The 21,826-nt window shown below is 35.0% G+C and overlaps 2 protein-coding genes across 2 annotated transcripts; both read left to right on the plus strand.

Moving 5' to 3' along the window:
• Nucleotides 1–1,789: 1,789 nt before the first annotated feature.
• On the plus strand, nucleotides 1,790–17,172 carry LOC128548216 (protein ELYS-like). Its single transcript, XM_053522668.1, has 4 exons — nucleotides 1,790–1,859; nucleotides 14,124–14,204; nucleotides 14,483–14,601; nucleotides 16,799–17,172. Exons 2-4 carry the CDS (start codon nucleotides 14,173–14,175, stop codon nucleotides 17,170–17,172), a joined length of 525 nt encoding a protein of 174 aa, XP_053378643.1. The 5' UTR covers nucleotides 1,790–1,859; nucleotides 14,124–14,172.
• LOC128548537 (zinc finger protein 239-like) lies at nucleotides 17,158–19,553 on the plus strand. The gene has a single exon (XM_053523663.1). The coding sequence runs from the start codon at nucleotides 17,201–17,203 to the stop codon at nucleotides 18,302–18,304; it is 1,104 nt and encodes a 367-aa protein (XP_053379638.1). The 5' UTR covers nucleotides 17,158–17,200; the 3' UTR covers nucleotides 18,305–19,553.
• The last annotated feature ends 2,273 nt before the right edge of the window (nucleotides 19,554–21,826 follow it).

Consider the following 21,826-nt stretch of genomic DNA (forward strand, 5'->3'; position numbering starts at 1 on the left):
TATCATCACCAGTTTAATTTTTTAATGTAGAAAAGCAGGTAATTATAAAAATGTCAATGTAAAACAAATCCAGACAGGCTGGCGTACCAAAATTTATTTATAAACATATATTTTTCATTCAATGTCAAAGTTACCCGTGGTCTAGTGGTGAGCTAACATACTTCACATGCGCGAGGTCCAGAATTCGAACCCCGCCATATGCTTCTTTTTTTCTTTCTTTTTTTTTTTCTTTTCTTTTTTTTTGTTTTTTTGTTTCTGCTTTATTTAAGCCCAGTTTTATATATATTTATCACAAATTTTGGAGCAGACATCATTATATAATGTGGAAAGTGTTTACCAATGTTCTGCCTGTAAATTTTGAACACAAGTTTTGAGGTTCAAATTCAAAGGCATGGAAAAGCATGTGTTGCTTATCTTCCTTTCACAGTCTCCCTTCCACATATTGCAACTACTTTCTCAAGAAATCAATTCATTGACTAGAACTTTACACTTGGAAAGAAATGTTAGCTGTAAACTTGAGAGGAACCAACTTCGATCCCTATAGAGCTAAGAAATTACACTTAATCACATTCAAAAAGGCCCTAGACTGTTTGGAGTTTGGTAAACTAAATTGGATTTCTTGAATTTCGACCAACAGAATTTGTGTTCTTGATAAAAATCTGGTCAAGAACTTCTTAGAATGAATTTGAAATAAGACTTTAACATGTCAATAATTGTTTATCATTCTCCAACACAAGAGGTTTACCATAGCAAATTAGTGCGACAAAATTTGTCCTCAAAGATGTCATTTCACAATAATGACATTTAAAAGAATTGCAAATAGTCTGTGTCTAGGATTACAGGTTTATGTAAGTTCAAAAGTTTATTTGTTTGAAGAACATTAAATATCTACATTAAAAATATAAATCGCTATTTTCAAATATTCACCCGAAAAGAGACAAATTTCTATTCAGCTGGTATCTATATATGATCATAATTAATATGATTAACCGAATAACGGAAATATTTTAGTAATAATTAATTCCCCTCATCTTTGTACTGTAGTAGACGTATTTCTTTTTCTTTAGAATATAAATTTTGCCAAATTGAGTTTTAATTGCATTGTAGTCTAAGAGTCATGACAAACTGATATTACATTCAGGAATTATAGATTATCATTTATGCAAACTATTGACATTGTGTTTGTACGTTAATAGAACATCAAACTTCATAAAAAGAATATGTTATATCAGGTATTGCCATTATTTTACGATAACACAACTTCTTTTCTTCTATTTTATTTTATTTATTTTTATTTTGTGGGGGGGGGGGGCGGCACTGTTGGTTTATCAAGAGAACTCTGCCATTTAGATAGCAACTAAATTCATACTGGTTTCTTATTAATTGTGATGTTCATTTTTTTTTTCATTAAAAATATAAATTTTAAAAGATTTTTTCTAAGTTTGCTATTAAGTATGAATACTGTCACGTCTGACTTGATGTTGCATCCACATCATCCAAATGCGCTGACGCCATGAGGTTGAGCGCGACGTAACGCATGATTAAATAATGTGTACTTTTTAAAACTACTTGCTACACATGAACTGAAAAGAAACTTTGCATTCCCGGATTCTGAAAACTGTATTAGAGAAACGATCCGACGTGCATTTATTCCCTGCCTATAACACTCCCGAGAGCGGTTGGCAGTATCCAGAGATAGATAAATAAATGTTAGGCCCTTTCCGCGGAAAGGGCCTTTCCGGTATCTAGTCATACCGTCCGAAAATACAAGGCGCATGCGCATTACGAGCCGGGAAAATGGCGGTTACCATGAATTGAAAACCACTCTCATCGCAAGAATTTGCCGTTTTCCTGTCTAAGTATGTGACATATTCTATCTCTATCTAGCTTGTCTAAGTAGACCTGAATGTATTTGTCTCCTTTGCTATAAATAGTTGAAAATGATATAGAAATATTGAAGTAAATAATGTTCCAAAATTTGATACCTTGTACAGGAGCGGGTGGGGTAATTATGTTAGGTGGGTCGCATGGTTTAGAAATACATCAAGAATATACGAATTGTGTATATGACATTTAGCAGAAAAAATAGCAGATCGAGCGTTTTGTTCAGGCGAGTATTATTACACTCACAGTGATAAATTTAAAGCATTGTAGATAGGGTTGGATACCGGTTCCCGGTATCGGTACCGTACCGAATAATCACTTCAAAAAGTACCAATATATATACCGTTTCATAAAGAACCAGTTCCGATTTCGGTATTTCCATAAAAGTAAATAAACAAAATAAGTACCAAATCCGCGGCAAAAGAAAGCAGAAAATAAGCAACTAGTATTTGAAACACAGCAATATCGCGATCGACATTGTTTACTGTGACACCTCTCCGAACAACATGGCGAGCTGGCCTTGCAGATAATTTCGTATGCTAAATATTATTATAAAAACATCTTTTCCCGCCGTTTTAAACTACGTAAATCATACTTAATTGCAAAATATACGACATTTTTTTGCTCTTTGTCATATTCTATCAAAACAAATCAAAACAAAAATGATTTGAATAACAAGTTACGAAACTTAGCTCTAACCTACGTAAACAAGTCATCGGTTTTCGCGAACTAATAGAAATACGTTATTGTTGGTTGTTTCAAGTGTTTTGAGGGTTATTTGTCAATGACAATTGTGTTGAAAAAAATGTTGCACTTTATATACATTACTAGTTATAGCAACCCCAGCTGATAAGCCTTGACAGTGCTTATCTACTGGAATTTTTCCAACATCAGACGGTCACTTGAATTATTTGTTCATAAAATCATTATTCATAGAGATAACAGATTGCATCATACACCTTTAGAAAGCCTATAAAATTCTCTTTCCAGTGATATAAATTACTTAACAGACACTTGTGTAAGTTAAACCACATGGCTATATAAACACAGGATGTTGACCTGTTTATTGCACCTCGCTGTTAATTGAGATCACGGACTGTGATGCAAAGTACATGCATGTTTTGCCAACACATGCGGGTACCTAAGACCTAATTAATATTCACAATTTTAACGTCACATGAAAGCTGATTGGTCGATCTTTCAGTAGGCGTTCGAATTTTTAATGTGGGCCGACCCTTTCCCGAGATATAGTTCGGCGAAAATTTAATCAAAATCACAACTCAGGAAAATTATTTTTCCGAAAGTCTTCATACATAATTGAAAAATTCAATCTTTTATCTTTAATTTGATACCAAAAACATGTTTCGGAACCTATTCTAAGTATACCGCATTTTGATTTGAAAAGTATGACCCTTGACCCGAATCACGCGAATGCTGTCAAAATGGCGGCTGATTTAATTTTCCAAATAGCAGTATCAGGGTTCTTGCCAGGCTATTATCGCCTGTCGCGTGCGACATGCCTTCAGACTTTGAGTTGTATATTCGACATCCCTTATTTCCCCCGTCATCCCTTAATTGCCGAAGCGACATGTCATAAAATCATCCCAATAAACACCCCGATTAATCCGATAGTGTATTCGAAAAGCTTCCACGTGCTACCCGATAGTTTAGGTAAAGCGATGCGAGTTAAGATAACCGATAAACCAATGACAGCTTCCTATATGTGGAACGTGTGACGTAAATTTCATCGTAGCTCCGCCTTTAAATCCTTTGACAGGCGGCATCTTGTGATGTGTACATGAAAGTGACTGTTTTCGCAAGTTTTAAGATTATACATGTCATTAGATATAATGACAGATGATTCAACAATTATCGTCCGAATGTTTTTCGCAATCAAGGAAAGACAATATAAGGAATTAAGTCAAAAATTGTGCAACACGGTAAAATGCTTTTGAACAATTATCGCCGTAATATTAATGTTTTTCACATGTATGAAATGCGTTTTCTCGGGCGGAATATCGAAAAGACAATGCAAGAATTAATGTTTTCTGTCGTCACTTTCAAAATACTTTTTAATAGAACTTGTAGAGAAAAGTTTGAAATACCCTTCGTGCATTATTTCAATACGAACGGACACTTTGGTAGAACCACCGATCTTCCGTAAGCCAGCTGGATGGCTACCTCACATGAAGAATTCAACGCCCCGAGTGAGGCTCGAACCCACATCGATGAGGGGCAAGTGATTTGAAGCCAGCGACCTTAACCACTCGGCCACGGAGGCCCCGGTCACAATTTCATAGTGTTTCCTGCAGGCCTTTTTAACATGGCGCAGCGCCATGCCCCGTTTTAAGTGCCGCCAAGCTGCCCTTCAAACTGCCCGTTTGCGCCACGTGCCCTTTTATTCTATGAGGCTTGTGTATTTATCTTGACAAGTGCCCTTTCAAAACCAGTCTGGATAGCCAATGTCCGCGGGACATGTTCCGTGTATTGTATCGTCAATTAGCGGCTTTGATCAACAGGTCGACACGCGGGTGCATCAACCGTGAATGACCCTGATTAAGAACTGACAGGATTATGCAATCAATTACTGTTTTATGATACTTTAATTGGGAACAGTAGATGAAAATTTGTTGTTTTTAGGACGCGGACGGTGAAGCTACATGTACTTTCTTTACGGAAGATATGATTGAAAACGGTCAATTAAACGATAATTATTTCAAAAGGTTGTAATCATTTAAAATGTAGATTGATTGTCACACCTTTTCGATGCGCTCATTGGGCCTTTAAAAATAAAATATTGAATGTTTGCCGATCGCCGACCAACCCATGAAAATTGACCAGACTCAAAATATTTTTTATCGATTTTATCTACAAGATTTATTTTATTCCTTTACGGATATCATTTATAAAAATAATAAGAGAAACGTTTAAGCTTTAGAATGATACCAAATTCATTAAAATCGACCGATGTCTTGATTTATAATTACGAAGTCGTACTTTACAAAGCACATTCATGACGCGCCGATGCAGAAGTCGCCGCCATTTTGATTTGAAAATGTACATCGGCATGAAAATAACCGATAACTTAGCGATTAAGTTATAAAAACTGATCTAGTTATAACTGAATAAACTAAAAATGCAAGGACCTAGTTTTGTTTTCGTAAATAATTTGTCAAAACGATTTTATAAGGCCGAAATGTAAGTTGACAGTGCACGGCCGCATGCGTCAAGCAAGCCGAAATTTTGAGTTATTACTCGCAATGAACCATAGGTATTCACATTTATGTTCATATTACTGACTACTGTATGATTAGATGGAAAAACAGATTCATAGTCAGTCATTGTATGTATCACAAAAACTTCCGAGCAACGAGGGAGTGATAAAAATAGTGGCAGACGATCTAGTCTTGTAAATTTCACAGCATGTACTTTTTACGTCGCATTCTACTTTCGTTTTCGCATGCCCAAAAGGTTATAACACACTAAATAGCCACCACTATATATTCTATATAAAATGACAAGTTTTCACAATGCTGCAATACACACCTAGACCCATTTTAAATTTCTTTAGCTTACATTTTCTTGTAGATCAACATTAATACTGTAAAAATATCCAAAGAAAAGTAGGGGTCATGTTTGATGCAAGAAAAATATTTCTGGTCAAACGGACACACCGTAATTTTTACACTGAAATGACAATCACAATTTAGGGTAGGGGTGTATGAATAAATTTCACATGTTAAATCAGTTTGGAATCTTTTTTCAACATGCAAATGCTACCAGTATGTCAAGTATAGGCATGCAATATGATTTCAACCAATATATAGCAATGATTTCAAGGAAAATCCTTCTTACAGCAAAAAAAACTGAGAACTATTTGAATCCGCCATTATGCGACTACCATTTTTTCATAGGTGCTCAGGCTATTTAGTGTCTGTATGCCTATAAGGAAATATGAATTTTTTTTTTTTCAGCTTTTTTGCTCTCTATGTGAAGTTTCATCTATATTCAGCTTATAAAACAAGTTTCAGCCCAAACAAACCAGTAGTTTTCTCAAAATCACTATTTTTGTACAGCCATCATTTTGTCCAAAGACTGCGGTTTAAGCCGTTAAATTTGGCTGAATCACATATAGTCATTAAACGCTGTTTTTTTTCAAAAAACCCGTAAGATATTACATCAAATATACCACCAGCAAGTGCGGAATAGATAACCACACTGAAAAAAATATATAATTATGCAACTGTGATAAAATATAGAACAAAATTAGTGTTTAGTGAATTTTTTTTTGTTAAAAAAAGCTTATTTTTCAGTAAAAAATGGGAAAATTGTCTTTTTTTTCATCTCAAATGCAACAATACTGCATATTTTTGCATTCTATAGCTAAAGTCATATCTCATGGCCATGGTATTCAAGTTCTCTCCAACTATTCATGTCAAAATGTAACTAAAAAGGTGTTGATACTGCACACCTGGTCTCTGCTCAAACGGAATGAAATGGTATCTAAGGATATTACTAAAGATCTTCAGATTTCACACCACACAGGTGATGGAGATTCTAAAGGTCATTCTGATGTAGACAAAGGTCAAGGAACTAAAACTGTGCACTTGAAAGATGTGAGGCACCTAGCAAATTCTCTAAAAAGGCAAATTAACCGGGCACCATTTAGTGACAAAATGTTCCGTGGTAAACAGAAGTCTAATCTAAAAACAGATTTGCTCTATCTATTAAATCTAGGTGTGTTTCAGAGCTATCAAGTGCACATAAGAAGTACAAAAGCAATTTGAAAGTAATAAAACACAAAATGCCTAATATAATTTCAGAAATAGTACTATGTTTCAAAGGTTACTGTGGTACCTCATGTTCTAAATACAGCTTGGTTTGTTCTGGCAACTACAGAAAAGCAAAAAACTATATGCTAGACAATGTCAGGCTTAAAATGACTGATGATGATGAGACTTTACTCAGGAAATGTATTGAAATTCTCCTTGGTCCAGAAAGCATAGAAAAAACTAAATTTTTAACATCTACACAGAAATGTGAAGCAGTGAACAGATCCTACAATGCATGCTTGCCCAAAAATGTTACATTTCTCCGCAACTGCCATGGCCGTATCCATGGCCAGATTCTAAGACTAAATCATGGGCTTGCTGACACTGTTATCCTTAAAGCTAGGGTAAATGGTGTAAAACTGTCACATGGCTCTTCTGTTATCAGACACCTTTTAAGAACAGAGTACTACGACAAGTTGCGTAAAACTACTAGGTACATATCGCGAGCAAGACGCAGTCGTTTTGCATCACGCCAGTATAGTACAAATTACATACAGATTTACACTATTCAAAGGGTCTCACTGACCCCAAGCCTGACTTTTCTAGCACCCCACACCTAAAAGATCATGCTTATGCATAGAGTGTGATATTAGGATGAAATAAAGATGGTTATAAGTAAAATTATTGTGCTGCCTTGTGGCCAGCTGAGCCGGCACTGCACACATATAACAAGTTATATAACCGCACAAATGTAAATAAGCCTTGTATAAGTTGTGTATATAATAGTGCTATATTTATCAAAATATTATACAAAAATAGTAAACTACTGTATACCATAGAATACAGTCCTTGAAAGAAAACTCCCTAAACTTATGGCCTGAGCATTGGTCCCCACATTTCTGCTCAAATGTTCCGGGTTCTCACAAAGAGAAAAATGGCATATATGCGACACGTGTAGGCCTTCGGGTATTTTTAAAATATTTCTAGTGGCCTGACACATAAGTCTGTGCACATAATATTGTTTTCTGACAGTTTCTCCAGGCAGTTTTGTGGTTATTTTTCCATAGCTAGGATTTTTATTTACTGTCGTACAACCAAGCCATTTCCGACACCCTTTTTCCCCCACCGGTAATAGAATTATCATTTATTTTTTGCTTAATTCTTTCAAAAATCAATTGTCTGGGTTGATGTGCAATGTTTACAAATTTTTTTTTATTTGCAGACGACAGAAAATTTTAGTAATTCTACCGGGTGACAATTCTTATAGGTTATAACACACTAAATAGCCACCACTATATATTCTATATAAAATGACAAGTTTTCACAATGCTGCAATACACACCTAGACCCATTTTAAATTTCTTTAGCTTACATTTTCTTGTAGATCAACATTAATACTGTAAAAATATCCAAAGAAAAGTAGGGGTCATGTTTGATGCAAGAAAAATATTTCTGGTCAAACGGACACACTGTAATTTTTACACTGAAATGACAATCACAATTTAGGGTAGGGGTGTATGAATAAATTTCACATGTTACATCAGTTTGGAGTCTTTTTTCAACATGCAAATGCTACCAGTATGTCAAGTATAGGCATGCAATATGATTTCAACCAATATATAGCAATGATTTCAAGGAAAATCCTTCTTACAGCAAAAAAAACTGAGAACTATTTGAATCCGCCATTATGCGACTACCATTTTTTCATAGGTGCTCAGGCTATTTAGTGTCTGTATGCCAAAACACTAGCAAAATATAACTTTCCGTGTCGATTTGTCGTCTAAATCTTACTGACAACGAAGAACAATGGGTTTAATCAGCGATATAGGTACAAAGTCATTGATTACATGTAGATTTGACGAACTACCTATGCTCTTAACGTAAATCAGTGGTGAAATGATATGTGATGATTGACAAAATAAAGTTGCGCATTGATAGTTGTTCAATAAAACTTGTTGCTTATTAATTATCACCTGATATCTGTCTCTGAAAATGCAAGCCAACACTTCATGAGGGTAACAGAATAAGAATGTTTGAAAGTATGAATCATCAGTGTCATCTTTAAGCAAAAGAAAGGAAAGCTCTTTCACAACATGGTAGGCATTACCTAAAGAATAATACAAAATATCTACCCCATATCTGAGATATGAAAGCTTCTCAAATGCAATGTGAAAATAGTATGTAAAATGGCACCTGTAAAATGACGCTGGCAAGCGTTCTTCGACGAATGCCCTTTCAATGCCAAACTGCGCGTTAAAAGTGCCCCTTTTCAATGGAAGCACCATGCCCCTTTAAGAGTCTGCAGGAAACACTAATTTCAGAATCCCTCCCAGCCACGCCAAATGGCCATTGATCCAAAATGGAAACCAGCGTTTCCCTGGATGACAGTCTCAGATTGTGTTGTTTTACATGTATGTACAACAAACAGTTGACATTTTCAAAAACTTAAAATAGATAAGTTTTCAGCAAATAAACTCCGCAGAAATTATAGAAGACATAAACTTTAAAATACAAATAGATCTGTGTGCAGTGCTAAAATTGTGTTGTTTTATGTACAATAAATAGTAAATGAACATTTTTAGCAACTTAAAATTGATGAACTTTTAATTGTCATTCAGCAAATAACTCCATAGGATTTTTATGACCTAATATCTTTTCTTGTTGTACATGTAAATGATGCTTATTAATCACTGAAAATACCACTATGTTTTTCACTCTGAAATGCACCAGAATGCACCAAAAAGAGTTGTAGTAACACAAAATTTTCTGGGGTGACCCCCATATCCCCCATGCAGGAGGGGACACCCCTCCCGCACCCACCCCTTTGCTCATCAGAAAATATCCTTCTGCAACATGCCTTCAGAAAATCCTGGCTAGAACCCCGATAAAAGGCGTCGTCTGAACACATTCAACGTAAAAAAACATCATAGCCGACGTAAATCAATTGCTAAGTTAATAATTCATACGAGAATATTATTATTTTTTAAATAATACGACGTAAACATGCAGTAGAAAGGGGATTTTGTGGTTGAATACTGTTCGTCTTTTTCAGTCGCACCGTATACTATTACTCGCCAAATATTTTCCGTTCTACTGGGAATCAAATTCCATAATTGCCTGTAAAAATCGATTTGTATATGATTGGAAACATATTCTCGAAACATATTTACAATAAAAACAATTATTTGCATTTGTATTATCACATAATGTATGTTATGTTGTCACAAATTTCTCGTGACCACTTTCATTATCGAGGTGTTTGAATATTCGGATAAAACGATTCGGATTACTGGCAAGCTGTGTATCATGTTCAGATATTTATGTGTTATATGCATATTATTTTTGGGGGACATCCATATGTCTGCTGTTGGTATCATTGTTGAACATGAAAATGGTTTTTGAAATAAATCATTTACATTATTAATATCATTTTTGGGGGGGCAATAGATTGTGAAACTTTGACCATTCTGTAAGTTTCTAGGACTGACAGAAAGCTTACTTGCTGAAGGATGTATATCAGTTTTTTACAGTACATCAAACGGTGTGTCTCTTGAACTTAAAAGTTATTGCGGCACTAAGAATTTGACTAAGAAACAGTACATTGACATCCCATATTCAGTCAAGCTGCAGGTTACCCGAAAGTACTTCTTTTAATTAAATTTAATTTAAAGTAACACAAAGTGGAATTTACACAAAATTACTATGATATATTTGCTAAAACTATAAATGTCTTGACCAGTTTAATATATATATTAAAACATTACCATCTGTATTATGATGATATTTTTTTATGAAATTAAAATGTATTCTAAATATTTTAGTCGGCATCTGGTAATGTTTTAAACTAAACAATGTCTTTTATATGAAGTATATCACTGTATGCATTTGCTTTTAAAAACACTAAACTATGATTGATGAACATTCACAACATTGTATCATCATACTGATTGTTGAAAATTAAATTGCTATATAATTTTATGCGGAGACTGAAATAAAAAATGGGGGGAAAAACTCTGAATTTCCTTGAATTTTCCTGTATTATGGCAGTGCCTGTTTGCACTGTACAAAAACTGATGACAGAAATGAATTCTACAGGAAAAATCGTATCTGACTGTGAAGTTTCATGAGTATAGCATAAAAAATAAAATAGTTATGAAGATTTGATGTTGAAAATTTCCCTTTCTTCGGTCCGTGAACGCGAGTTGATTTCCTATATAATATACTGGTAAAAATTTCTAGAAAAATGCGACTTTTTCCAAACTTCAATTCTTCATAACTTTTTTTAATTTTTAAGATATTTAAAAAATTTAAACTGTTCTGAGTTAGGAAAACACAGCCCTTTAAGATGAATTTAATTAATTTGCAATATTTTGATTTTGAAAATTTAGCTGGGGTTGCATCTAGTTAATCTGGTTGAAGATTTATCATGAGTGACAATGAGTCTGACTTGTTAAATGGGTTAACTTGAAGGCTAGTAAGTGTTGAATTTAACAGTTCTCGTCAGTGCTGAGCAAGCATTACCACAGCCAGTGAGTCCTAAATTTAAATTGCACAGTGAGCGACGTATCTACTCTGTTCTTTTTTTATTTTGGAAAACTCTAGTTTGTAAGATATGTTTAATTTTTTTACTCTCTCATAGTTCTAGTACAACATCAAATTAACAGACTTAAAATGTTTATATATCAAAGCAAATTTTCCTGCATAACTACTTAAAAGGGTGTATTTAATACTAACCAAATCATTACTTATGTGATGTACTTCAAAGCTTGGTATCGGTATCGTTAAAAATACCGTATCGTTTCGTTGGTATCGGTATCGGACTGCTTCGTCCTTAACGATATCCAACCCCAGCTACAACTAATTTTTGCCTATGTGGGTAAAGAATACAGGCTGACTCGGACCATGGCTGATTCGGCCCAAATTTACTTGGCCTATTTGGCCTAAATTGCTTAAGTTTTCCTGACACTAATATCACAAGTAAAAATAACATTTTGAAAATTAAGTTTAGTTTCTGATGCAAAGATTAAATAAAGTGCCTATTTAGATGCATAAATGATGCATTTAGCTTGTCAAAACTTGTTATCTGCTTGTAAGTTGTATATTTTATGTCCTTACTTAAAGTTAATCCATATAATCGACATTATTTCTTGAACATTGCCAAATGATCCAAAATATATGGTCATTATTGACTCTATAATCAAAGTTTGTGGGCCGAATCAGCCAAAATATATGGTCATTATCTACTTTTATTCAAAGTATGTGGTCCGAATCAGCCATGGTCCGAATCAGCCTGTTTCCTGGGTAAATACCCCCACTTTTCACAGCATGGGAGTAAATAGTCTAATGACTATCTTTACAAATATTGATTTTATGGCCAAAAAAGTACAGTGACCCATGAAAATTAGGAAAGTTCCAGATTAATGAAGCCTGATTAGCTTATCAGCTGTGGTTGTTATTAATGTGTTTGACTAGGTGGGTAAATTATACTCCCACTTTTCACAGCACAGAGGTAAAAAGTCAAATTACCCATTGACTGAGGGGTAAATGGACCATGTTTAATTAAACAAAGAATAATAAAGAAATACATTGGTCGTGTTTAATCATTTATTATGTGTTCAAACTAGTCATGACTAGCAATCCCAAAATGCTTCCTACGCACCTGAATTGGTCCAGTTTTGTTGATTTACAAACAAGCAGCAACAGAAATTGTATTTTATTGTCTTGAAATACCTCTTCCGCAAGAATTTTGGGCTTCATTTGAAATATCTTACAGGTTTGGATACCGTAAAATAACGTACCTGTCAATAGAAGACTTTGGGTATTTTGGGCACCAAACATTCTCAGTGTTAAATTTTGTGCAAAGGCTGCACTTAAGACAAACCTGGACATTTGTTTCCACAACCTAGCCACGGGAAACTTGTCTTCCAGCATATCAAGCATAGTCTGATTTACTGAAACATGTTCTTTATTTCTTTTAAAAATGCCAGTCATCAATTCATTAATAATAGGCACCACCACAGGTGGTAAACGCGCAATCCAATTCCCGCTGGGAATACGCTTAAAATGGGTTGCGCAACGTCCGGTGCTGGTGTTGCGCGTAAAAAAAGACGAAATCAAGGTATGTGAAGTTACGATTTTGCTTAGTATGAGACAAGAATAATTTTTCTTGAAAAAAGGAGAATGCTATTCGACACAAATATGATGATACATCATATATGTAAAATATCTGGTTTGTAATTTATGATTCGGCTCTACGATCACAAAAACTCTGGCGACACGAAGCGTGAAAAAAATATGAAATCAACAAAAATGGGCAGTTTCTGACCTCATATGCCTAATCTGAGGGCATCTGATGCTTTTTATAAATGATAACTCAACTGTTATGAAATAACGGATATCAAAATCATTTGCTTCAAATCCTGCTTACGGGGACATGATTGACAAAAAATCATCGGGAATGGGGTTGCGCACCGGGAATGGAGTTATAATGTATATAATGTATACGTGCAACTCCATTCCCGGGGCGCAACCCCATTCCCGATTGTTTGTTTGCCAATCTTTCCCCCAAAAGCAACATTTCATTCAAGTGTATGTAATATTCATGACTGTTTTACACGTGTTTGATTATTAGAAGCGTCACATTTCTGGAAAAAAGGCACAAGAGGTAAAAAATCAGCATTTTTCATGATTCCATACTTTTTTGACAGTTACAGCCAGCAGAGTTTTCGTGATATTAGGACTGATTCTTAAATTAATAATTTGATATTTCAAACATATGATAGTTCTTCATTTTTGTGTCGAATAGCATTTTGCTTTTTTCGAAAACTCTCGTAAATGTGCCATTATTTACAAAAACAAAAAACCCACCTACCTCAACGTTGTATATATTGATGCGCAACACCAGCACCGGAAGTCACGCACCCCATTTTAAGCGTATTCCCAGTGGGAATTGGATTGCGCGTTTACCACCCGTGACCACTATTGCTCTACTAGAAACGCGTTCTGGCCCAAAGAAAGTGTCAAATTTTAGTTGTTTTGAACAAGCCATAATTTATTATGTAAAACGACAACACACGTAAGCGATTGACCGTCTTCATAAAACCAATAGACCAAATTGCACGGTGCATCCAGACGACATAGATTAAGTCCTAGGGTCGGTGGTAAAAACACAAATCTCACGTAAGATATAACTACGGCCTGTTTTAGGTCGCCGATTTCAGGTATGTAGGTGGTCTATACAAAAGTTAATTTCCCTCCCTGATCCTAGACTGGTGTACAGGTTTTAGAAAAGGGATGGCTAATGAAGGCCGCATTTATCGGTAACTGGTCAGTTCATTTAGTGAAGTTCAAATCAGCTGTTTACTTTCGTCACGCAAACAAATTTTGGTGTTGGTGTAAGTTCTTCAGAGTTTGCGTAAAATGTACGCAAGAAAATCAGACAGTGAGCATATTCCGTTATTTTTTAAGGGTAAGATACGCATTTACACACGCTGTTTACAACGCTGGGTAACTTGGCATGGACAACCAAGATGGCGTCATGAAATTGGGGTTGGTCACATTATTTACTCGTATAAAAACGTCGATATGCTGCTACAGAGGTCTAAAAATGCATTTTAATCATTTAATACACACATATACAATTGTAAAAATGCATTTAATTTATAAAATTAAAATGTTCTGAAACTCACCATGAAAACTAGTCAATTTTTGTGCAGATTTTGCGGAAAAGTTATGTAACTATCCAAACTGAATATATCCTTCAGGTGCTCCACCTATGAACAAAAGGACTTACCCACTGAGTTTTATGCTATTTGCATGTTTTACAGGGTAAAAATGCGACCAGGGATTGAGCCTCACCATGTCTCTGCTGTGAAACCATTTCAGCCATCAACATTAGCATGTTTAGAAGATCAACCAGCAGGTGCTTTTTCCGGAGTGTCAAAAGGTAAAAGAGTTGTGTTAAATTGTCAGTGGTCCATTTGTGACTTGTTAGCTCACCTGTCACATAGTGACAAGGTGAGCTTTTGTGATCACCCTTCGTCCGTCGTCCGTCCGTCCGTCCGTCAACAATTTCTTGTCTGCACGATAGTGGTTTCATTTATGATTTTATTTTAACCAGACTTGTACACAACTTGTATCACCATAAGATCTCGGTTCCTTTCTTGAACTGGCCAGATCCCTTAATGGGTTCCAGAGTTATGGCCCCTGAAAGGGCCAAAATCAGCTATTTTGACCTTGTCTGCACAATAGCAGCTTTATTTATGATTTGATTTTTACCAAACTGGCACACAACTTGTATCACTATAAGATCTTGGTTCCTTTCTTGAACTGGCCAGATTCCATTATGGGTTCCAGAGTTATGGCCCCTGAAAGGACCAGAATTAGCTATTTTGCCCTTGTCTGCACAATAGCAGCTTCATTTATGATTTGAATTTAATCAAACTTGCACAAAACTTGTGTTGCCATAAGATCTCAGTTCCTTTGTTGAACCGGCCAGATCTCCTAATGGGTTCCAGAGTTATGGCCCCTGAAAGGGCCAAAATTAGCTATTTTGACCTTGTCTGCACAATAGCAACTTCATTTATGATTTGATTTTAACCAAACTTGCACACAACTTGTATCACCACAAGATCTTGGTTCCTTTCTTAAACTGGCCAGATTCCATCATGGGTTCCAGAGTTATGGCCCCTTAAATGTCCAAAATTGGCTATTTTGGCTTTTGCAGCCATATAGAGACTTCATTTATGGTTTTATTTGATACAAACTTCCAAAATATCTTCAACAACAATAAATCTTGGATTCCATGACAAATCAGATCCAATCGTAGTTTCCAGAGTTATTTTATATCTGATTACCTCCCCTGATTGTAGTCAAAATGGATTTATATCAGTAAGTACTTACAGGACTTATTTGAAATTTCATTATTGTCATTAGTTGGACCGAGCCAATCAGGGTAGATAACTATGGACTGATTTTATGTCAAATTACCTCCCTTCATTTCAAATTAAAATGGGTATATCTCCGTAACTAATGAAGATACTGATCTGAAATTTCATTTATGTCAACAGATTTATTTGGCAGATCATTCTTTTGTTAACTTACAATACCCGGTAATTTTCTTTTGAATTACTTCCCTTTTACGTTACTATAAATAGCCTATTTTTAGTAACTTTTTTATTATTGGCCGTAGGGAAAAACCGAGACCACTTTCCTGTGGTACAACATGGCTGGTACTTCCAATTTTTAGGTGTATTTTGACATATCTGTACCTTGTGAGAATTTTGTTTTTCTTTTTGGTTAAATTTCTTTCCTTTGTTGTTCCTGTCCTTTGGACTTAAATATTTTTTCTGAGGACCTCCTTGTCCTCAAGTGCAATGATAACAGGTGAGCGATATAGGGCCATCATGGCCCTCTTGTTTTATTTAGTTGTGTATTTTTAGCACTTATAAGAGTTTTAGGGGCAAGGGAATCAGTTCATCAGTATTAAAGAGATATCCAAAAATTTACTTATTAAATGTGTTGAGTGAAATATTTGAGGATTGTGAGGCGGATGAATGTATTTAACTTTTTGTTTTACACAACGCACAGTCACTTCTTAAGATCAACTCAAAGTCAAAACTAATCAAACAGGGCAACTATGGGGAAATTGAAAAGGTTTTGTTTTCTAAGACTTGAACCTCATTATTCATTCTTCACTACAGTTACTGTAGCAGTATTTCTCGAGGCGACTGTTGAACACTATCTACATTGTATGCTTGCATGTATTATATGGAAAGTAAACAAATATGAAAATTCAGAAGTCCTTGAATGTTTAATATATGTTACATAGACTCTAAAATTATGCTGAAGTTATATTTTGCACAAGCACTGTCAAAAATGCATTATACATTGCACAAAAATTGGCAGGAATCGTCTTTCTACATCTACTAATTCCTCAGCAAAATTTCAGCAGTATGCTTACGTTATAAGTAAGATTACGGCAATACGTTAAGTTGAAATTGAATGTTTGCCATTCCTAACTTCTTAAGTCTAAGTTTCAGACTGAAAATATTAATGAATACCAGTTACTTTAGAAGTTGATGATGATACTGTATTGAACATTTAAAATTGTTTTTATTCATTTAAAGTTGTGTATATTTCAGACGGCAAGAGTGGGTGGATTGTGAGGGGAGCCTTGCTAGAGGTTGTTGATGTCTCCTCAGGTAAACGTCTGGCTGCCTGGCAGTTTGGGCGTATCCTCAGTGATGAACACACCAATGTCACATGTGTGGAGGAGTTTGGGGTGGGTCAGACATTGAAGCTGCTTGTAGGAGTTTGTAATGCCTCGCCAGTTGGCCTGCTGTGTGTATTTGATGTTTCTCTGTCCAAAGTGATCAAAGCTGTGGAAATACCACATCCCGTAAGTCCCTGTTTTCTGTTTTGTGATAATAGAACTGCCATTAGTGAGTTAAAAATTAAATCCGAGTTACATTATTCTACTTTCCTAGTATCTTTGGATCTAAATATCCAGTATTAGTAGACAGGTTTCCCACTTGGAAGGCAAAATGGCAAACATAACAAAAGAATTGGGTGACGGAAAGTATACATTCCATGTTTACAATTTTGCTAGCGATGAAAATGGCAGTTTGAAACTACTGGATACAGTAATACAGAAGGGGGAAAAATGCTTTAAATGTGATATTTGTAATTCTACTTTTTCTAAAAAGTGTTATTTTAAGATGCATATGTCAATGCATACGGGAGAGAAGCACTCAAACTTTGGTGTGAGTTCATTTGCAAGTAATCACCACAAGGCTCGGAAAAGTCATATGGGTACCCATACAAAAGAGAAACGTGTTACATGTGATATCTGTAGTTTAAGTATTTACAGTCGTAATCTCAAAAGCCATATGACAATCCATACTGGAGAGAAACAATTTAAATGTGGTATTTGCAGTTACGCAAGTAATGACAACAGGTCTCTGAAATGTCATATGGCAATACATGCAGGGGTGAATTTGTTCAAATGTGATATTTGTAGTTTCGCATGTAATAGAAGAGAAAGTTTTAAAACGCACATGACAATACATACAGGAGAGAAACCATTTAATTGTAATCTTTGTAGTTACGGGAGTACTCAAAAAAGTGATTTAAAAAGGCATATAAGAACACATACAGGAGAAAAACCCTTTAAATGTGATGTCTGCAGTTACGCAAGTAACCATAATAGCCATCTGATCAGGCATAAGAAAATACATACAGGTGTAAAACACTTCAAATGTGGCATTTGTAGTTATGAATTTCGTGAAGCATTTTCTTTGAAAAAACATATGAAAATACATACTGGAGAGGATTGTTATAAAAGTGATGAAAGTAATAATAGCAGCATAGAAAGCCACAAGAGAATACATACAAATGAGAAACGTTTCCTGTGTCATATTTGTGGTCACCAAAGTAGAACAGGAAACCATTTGCAAGCACACATTAGAACTCATACAGGAGAGAAGTGCTTTAAATGTGATCTTTGCAGTTATGCAGGTAATCAAAGCGATCATCTGAGAAGTCATATGCGAATACATACAGGAGAGAAGCGCTTTAAATGTGATACTTGTAGCTATTCATGTAATTGCAAAAGAGATCTGAAAAGACATATCAGAAAACATATATGAGAAATGTTTCCTGTATCGTTATATGAAGTCACTAAAGTGGTGAAAAAAACAGATTTGAATTTTGAATGCAGCCATGCAGAAGAGAAAAACTTTTTAGATGTGATAGTTAGTTATGTAAGTAATTGCAATGGAGATCTGAAAAGACATATCAGAAAATATTTTGTGAGTTTTGAATGACTTCATAGAACATGAGAAAATAATAACAGTTTTACCAGAGATGTTTTTACTAGTCTAATTGTGGCAGTTTGAAGACATTTGTTGAAATATATGAAAACCTTCGAAGTGACATTCAAACAAAAACATAATTGTACATATTTGATTTAAACACCAAAAATAAAAAAAGGAAAAAAAAACCACTGTAAAACCAAATTGATTTGTATGAAATCTCTAAATTTATCAATGTGCAGCTAGGCTGAAATAGGGATTTTAAAAAATCATTCTTGAGAAAACCCGCCCGCTTAGCTCAGTAGGTAGAGCATCGGTCTACGGATTGCGGGGTTGTGAGTTCGATCCTCGGGCGGGGCGTATGTTCTCCGTGACTATTTGATAAACGACATTGTGTCTGCAATCATTAGTCCTCCACCTCTGATAATTCATGTGGGGAAGTTGGCAGTTACTTGCGGAGAACAGGTTTGTACTGGTACAGAATTCAGGAACACTGGTTAGGTTAACTGCCCGCCGTTACATGACTGAAATACTGTTGAAAAACGGCGTTAAACCCAACACAAACAAAACAAACATTCTTGAGAATACCACATGGAAAGTAACCTTAAATTTAGATCTGTTTTGAATGATGAAGAGTATATTAAGAAAGTTATCTAAAGGGAGGAAAATACAAAAATGTACACAAAAAATACAAAAACACTAAAGATGGATTTAAAACTGTCACTGCACATAAAAAATTGTCACAGCAGTTAATTTTAAAATGGATTTATTAATGTGTACAGATGACAGCTGCCTGAAATGCGATACTTCTGCTTTAAGGAAATTTCAAGATATATGTGATTAGGATTATTTCTGACAAATATAACTCATGATGGCAGTATGAGTGTTCTTATAGAAATTTATTCTGCACTTCAAACTTGAAAGAATGTAAGATTCATGAAACATGTGAGAATCTTGGGAAATATTGAAAGAAAAATATTTGTTGGATTCTCTGAAAGTAGGGTTGCGATAAAAGTTTAGTGCAAGTACATGTAAAGAAATGTAATATTGATAAAATATCAATGAATTAAGAGCCATAAGTGGTTATCTGCCATTTTTTTTTATTTTAAGGAAACTGCTGATAAAGTTCGCAGAGAGGTACCAGTATATTTTTTATTAGCTCGACTGTTCAAAGAATTGTCTAGCTATTCTACTCACCCTGGCATTGGTGTTGGTGTCTGCGTCACAGCTTGGTACATACAGCTATTGCTAAAAGGCATATAGATTTGAAACTTATTTTTAGCTCACCTGAGCCAAAGGCTCATGGTGAGCTTTTTTGACCGCTCAATGTCTGTCGTCAGTCGTTCGTTGTGTGTCCGTCAACATTTTCTAAAAAAATCTTCTTCTTGAAAACCACTGGGCAGAATTACACCACACTTCACAGGAATGATCCTTGGGTGGCCCCATTTCAAAATTGTTCAAGGAATTGAATTCTATGCAGAACTCTGGTTGCTATGGCAACCGAAAGGAAAAACTTTAAAAATCTTCTTGTCCAAAACCACAGGGCCTAGGGCTTTGATATTTGGTGTGTCACATCATCTAGTGGTTCTCTACCAAAATTATTCAAATTATTCCCCTAGGGTGAAATATGGCCCCGCCCCGGGGGTCACATGGTTTATATAGACTTGTATGGGGAAAATTTTATTATTCTCCTAGGGTCAAATATGGCCCCGCCCGGGGGTCACATGGTTTATATAGACTTAAACAGGGAAAACTTTGAAAATTTTCTTGTACAAAAGCACATGGCCTAGGGCTTTGATATTTGGTATGTAGCATCATCTAGTGGTCCTCTACCAAGATTATTCAAATTATCCCCCTAGGTTAAAATATGGCCCTGCCCCGGGGGTTCCAAATTTTACATAGACTTATATAGGGAAAAAAGTTTAAAAATCTTCTTCTCTGAAACAACAATACTTAGACTTTTGATATTTGGTTTGTTGTAGCATTGTCTTATGGTCCTCGACCAAAAATTTTCAAATTGTATCCCTTGGGTGAAAAGAGGCCCTGACCTGAGGGTCCAAAGTTTTATATAGACTTATATAGGAAAAACACTTTAAAAATCTTCTTTTCTGAAACCATATGACCTAGGCTTTTGATATTTGGTATGATGCATTTTCTAGTTGTCCTCTACCAAATTTATTCAAATTATGCCCCTGGGGTTAAAAGAGGCCCGCCCTGGGGTTACTTAGTTATTATGCGAATTATATAGGAAAACAATACTTAAAAATCATCTGATCCTATTTCCAAGACTGTTTAATTATAATTACCTGATGACCCCAAGTAATATGATATCACTTGACTGTGACCTTGACCTACTGACCTATTTTCCTGTTTTTTAAGATACCGCCTTGAAATTTTGATGACATACACAGTTTTGCACATCAATCATAAAACTGAATTTCATTAACCATGAATATGACCTACTGACTTCTTAATATTTTATCATCAGTTTGACATTTGAAACATATAGCTTATATTACTCAGGTGAGCGATCCATGGTCATCAGAACCCTTTTGTTTCTTTTTCTACATCAGTTATCAACTTCACTTGGTCAAGTGCCAGACTCTGACATGTATTTTGGGCAAATTATGTCCCATTTTGAACTTCTTATTAGTTTTACATGCAAGTTACTCTTTCCAAAACTAATGCAGATGTTAAATTTAAGCTTCACATGTGTTTTACAATCAGACTAGATAGTATTTATATATATCTCATACATTGCATACAGTCTGATACTGTACATGTATTGAGTTGTTTTGCCACTGAAAGTCTTCGTTTTGTAAAATCATTTTTGTTTCTTTTTTTTTAACATAATATACAGATATTTGCTGCCAGTAATGAAATCCTAAGTCCTGGTTCTTGCGTTCTTGCTGGATTCAGTGTTGAATATAGGTTAATATTAAATATCAAATTGTTTTGCATTGTCATGCTTTCATACTCAGAGGCTACTGATAGTAACATAATTCTACATAAAAGATCAGCTGGGCTAGAAAATTTAAATATATTTGTTGTCAGTAGCATAACTTTTTAAGTCAAGTGATCGGTTCTAAATAAAGCTGTTATTCATTAATCGTTCACAGAAATGTTCTAAATAATTTATCTTGTATTCAATTTCAGAACCAAAGATGAAGGCATACATGTGTTATTGTTGTAACAATGATTTTGAATTTAACACTGGAGTGATTGACAATTTAAGTAATTGTCATGTCAAAAGAGATCTATCAAAATGAAATGGAATTAACTAAACCACATGTTATTACCGAGTTACTATCTGAAATGAAGATTTCATTCTGATCGATCTCTTTTTCAACTTTAAAG

This window comes from Mercenaria mercenaria, chromosome 14 (genome assembly GCF_021730395.1).
Source record: "Mercenaria mercenaria strain notata chromosome 14, MADL_Memer_1, whole genome shotgun sequence".
NCBI classification, from domain to species: domain Eukaryota; kingdom Metazoa; phylum Mollusca; class Bivalvia; order Venerida; family Veneridae; genus Mercenaria; species Mercenaria mercenaria.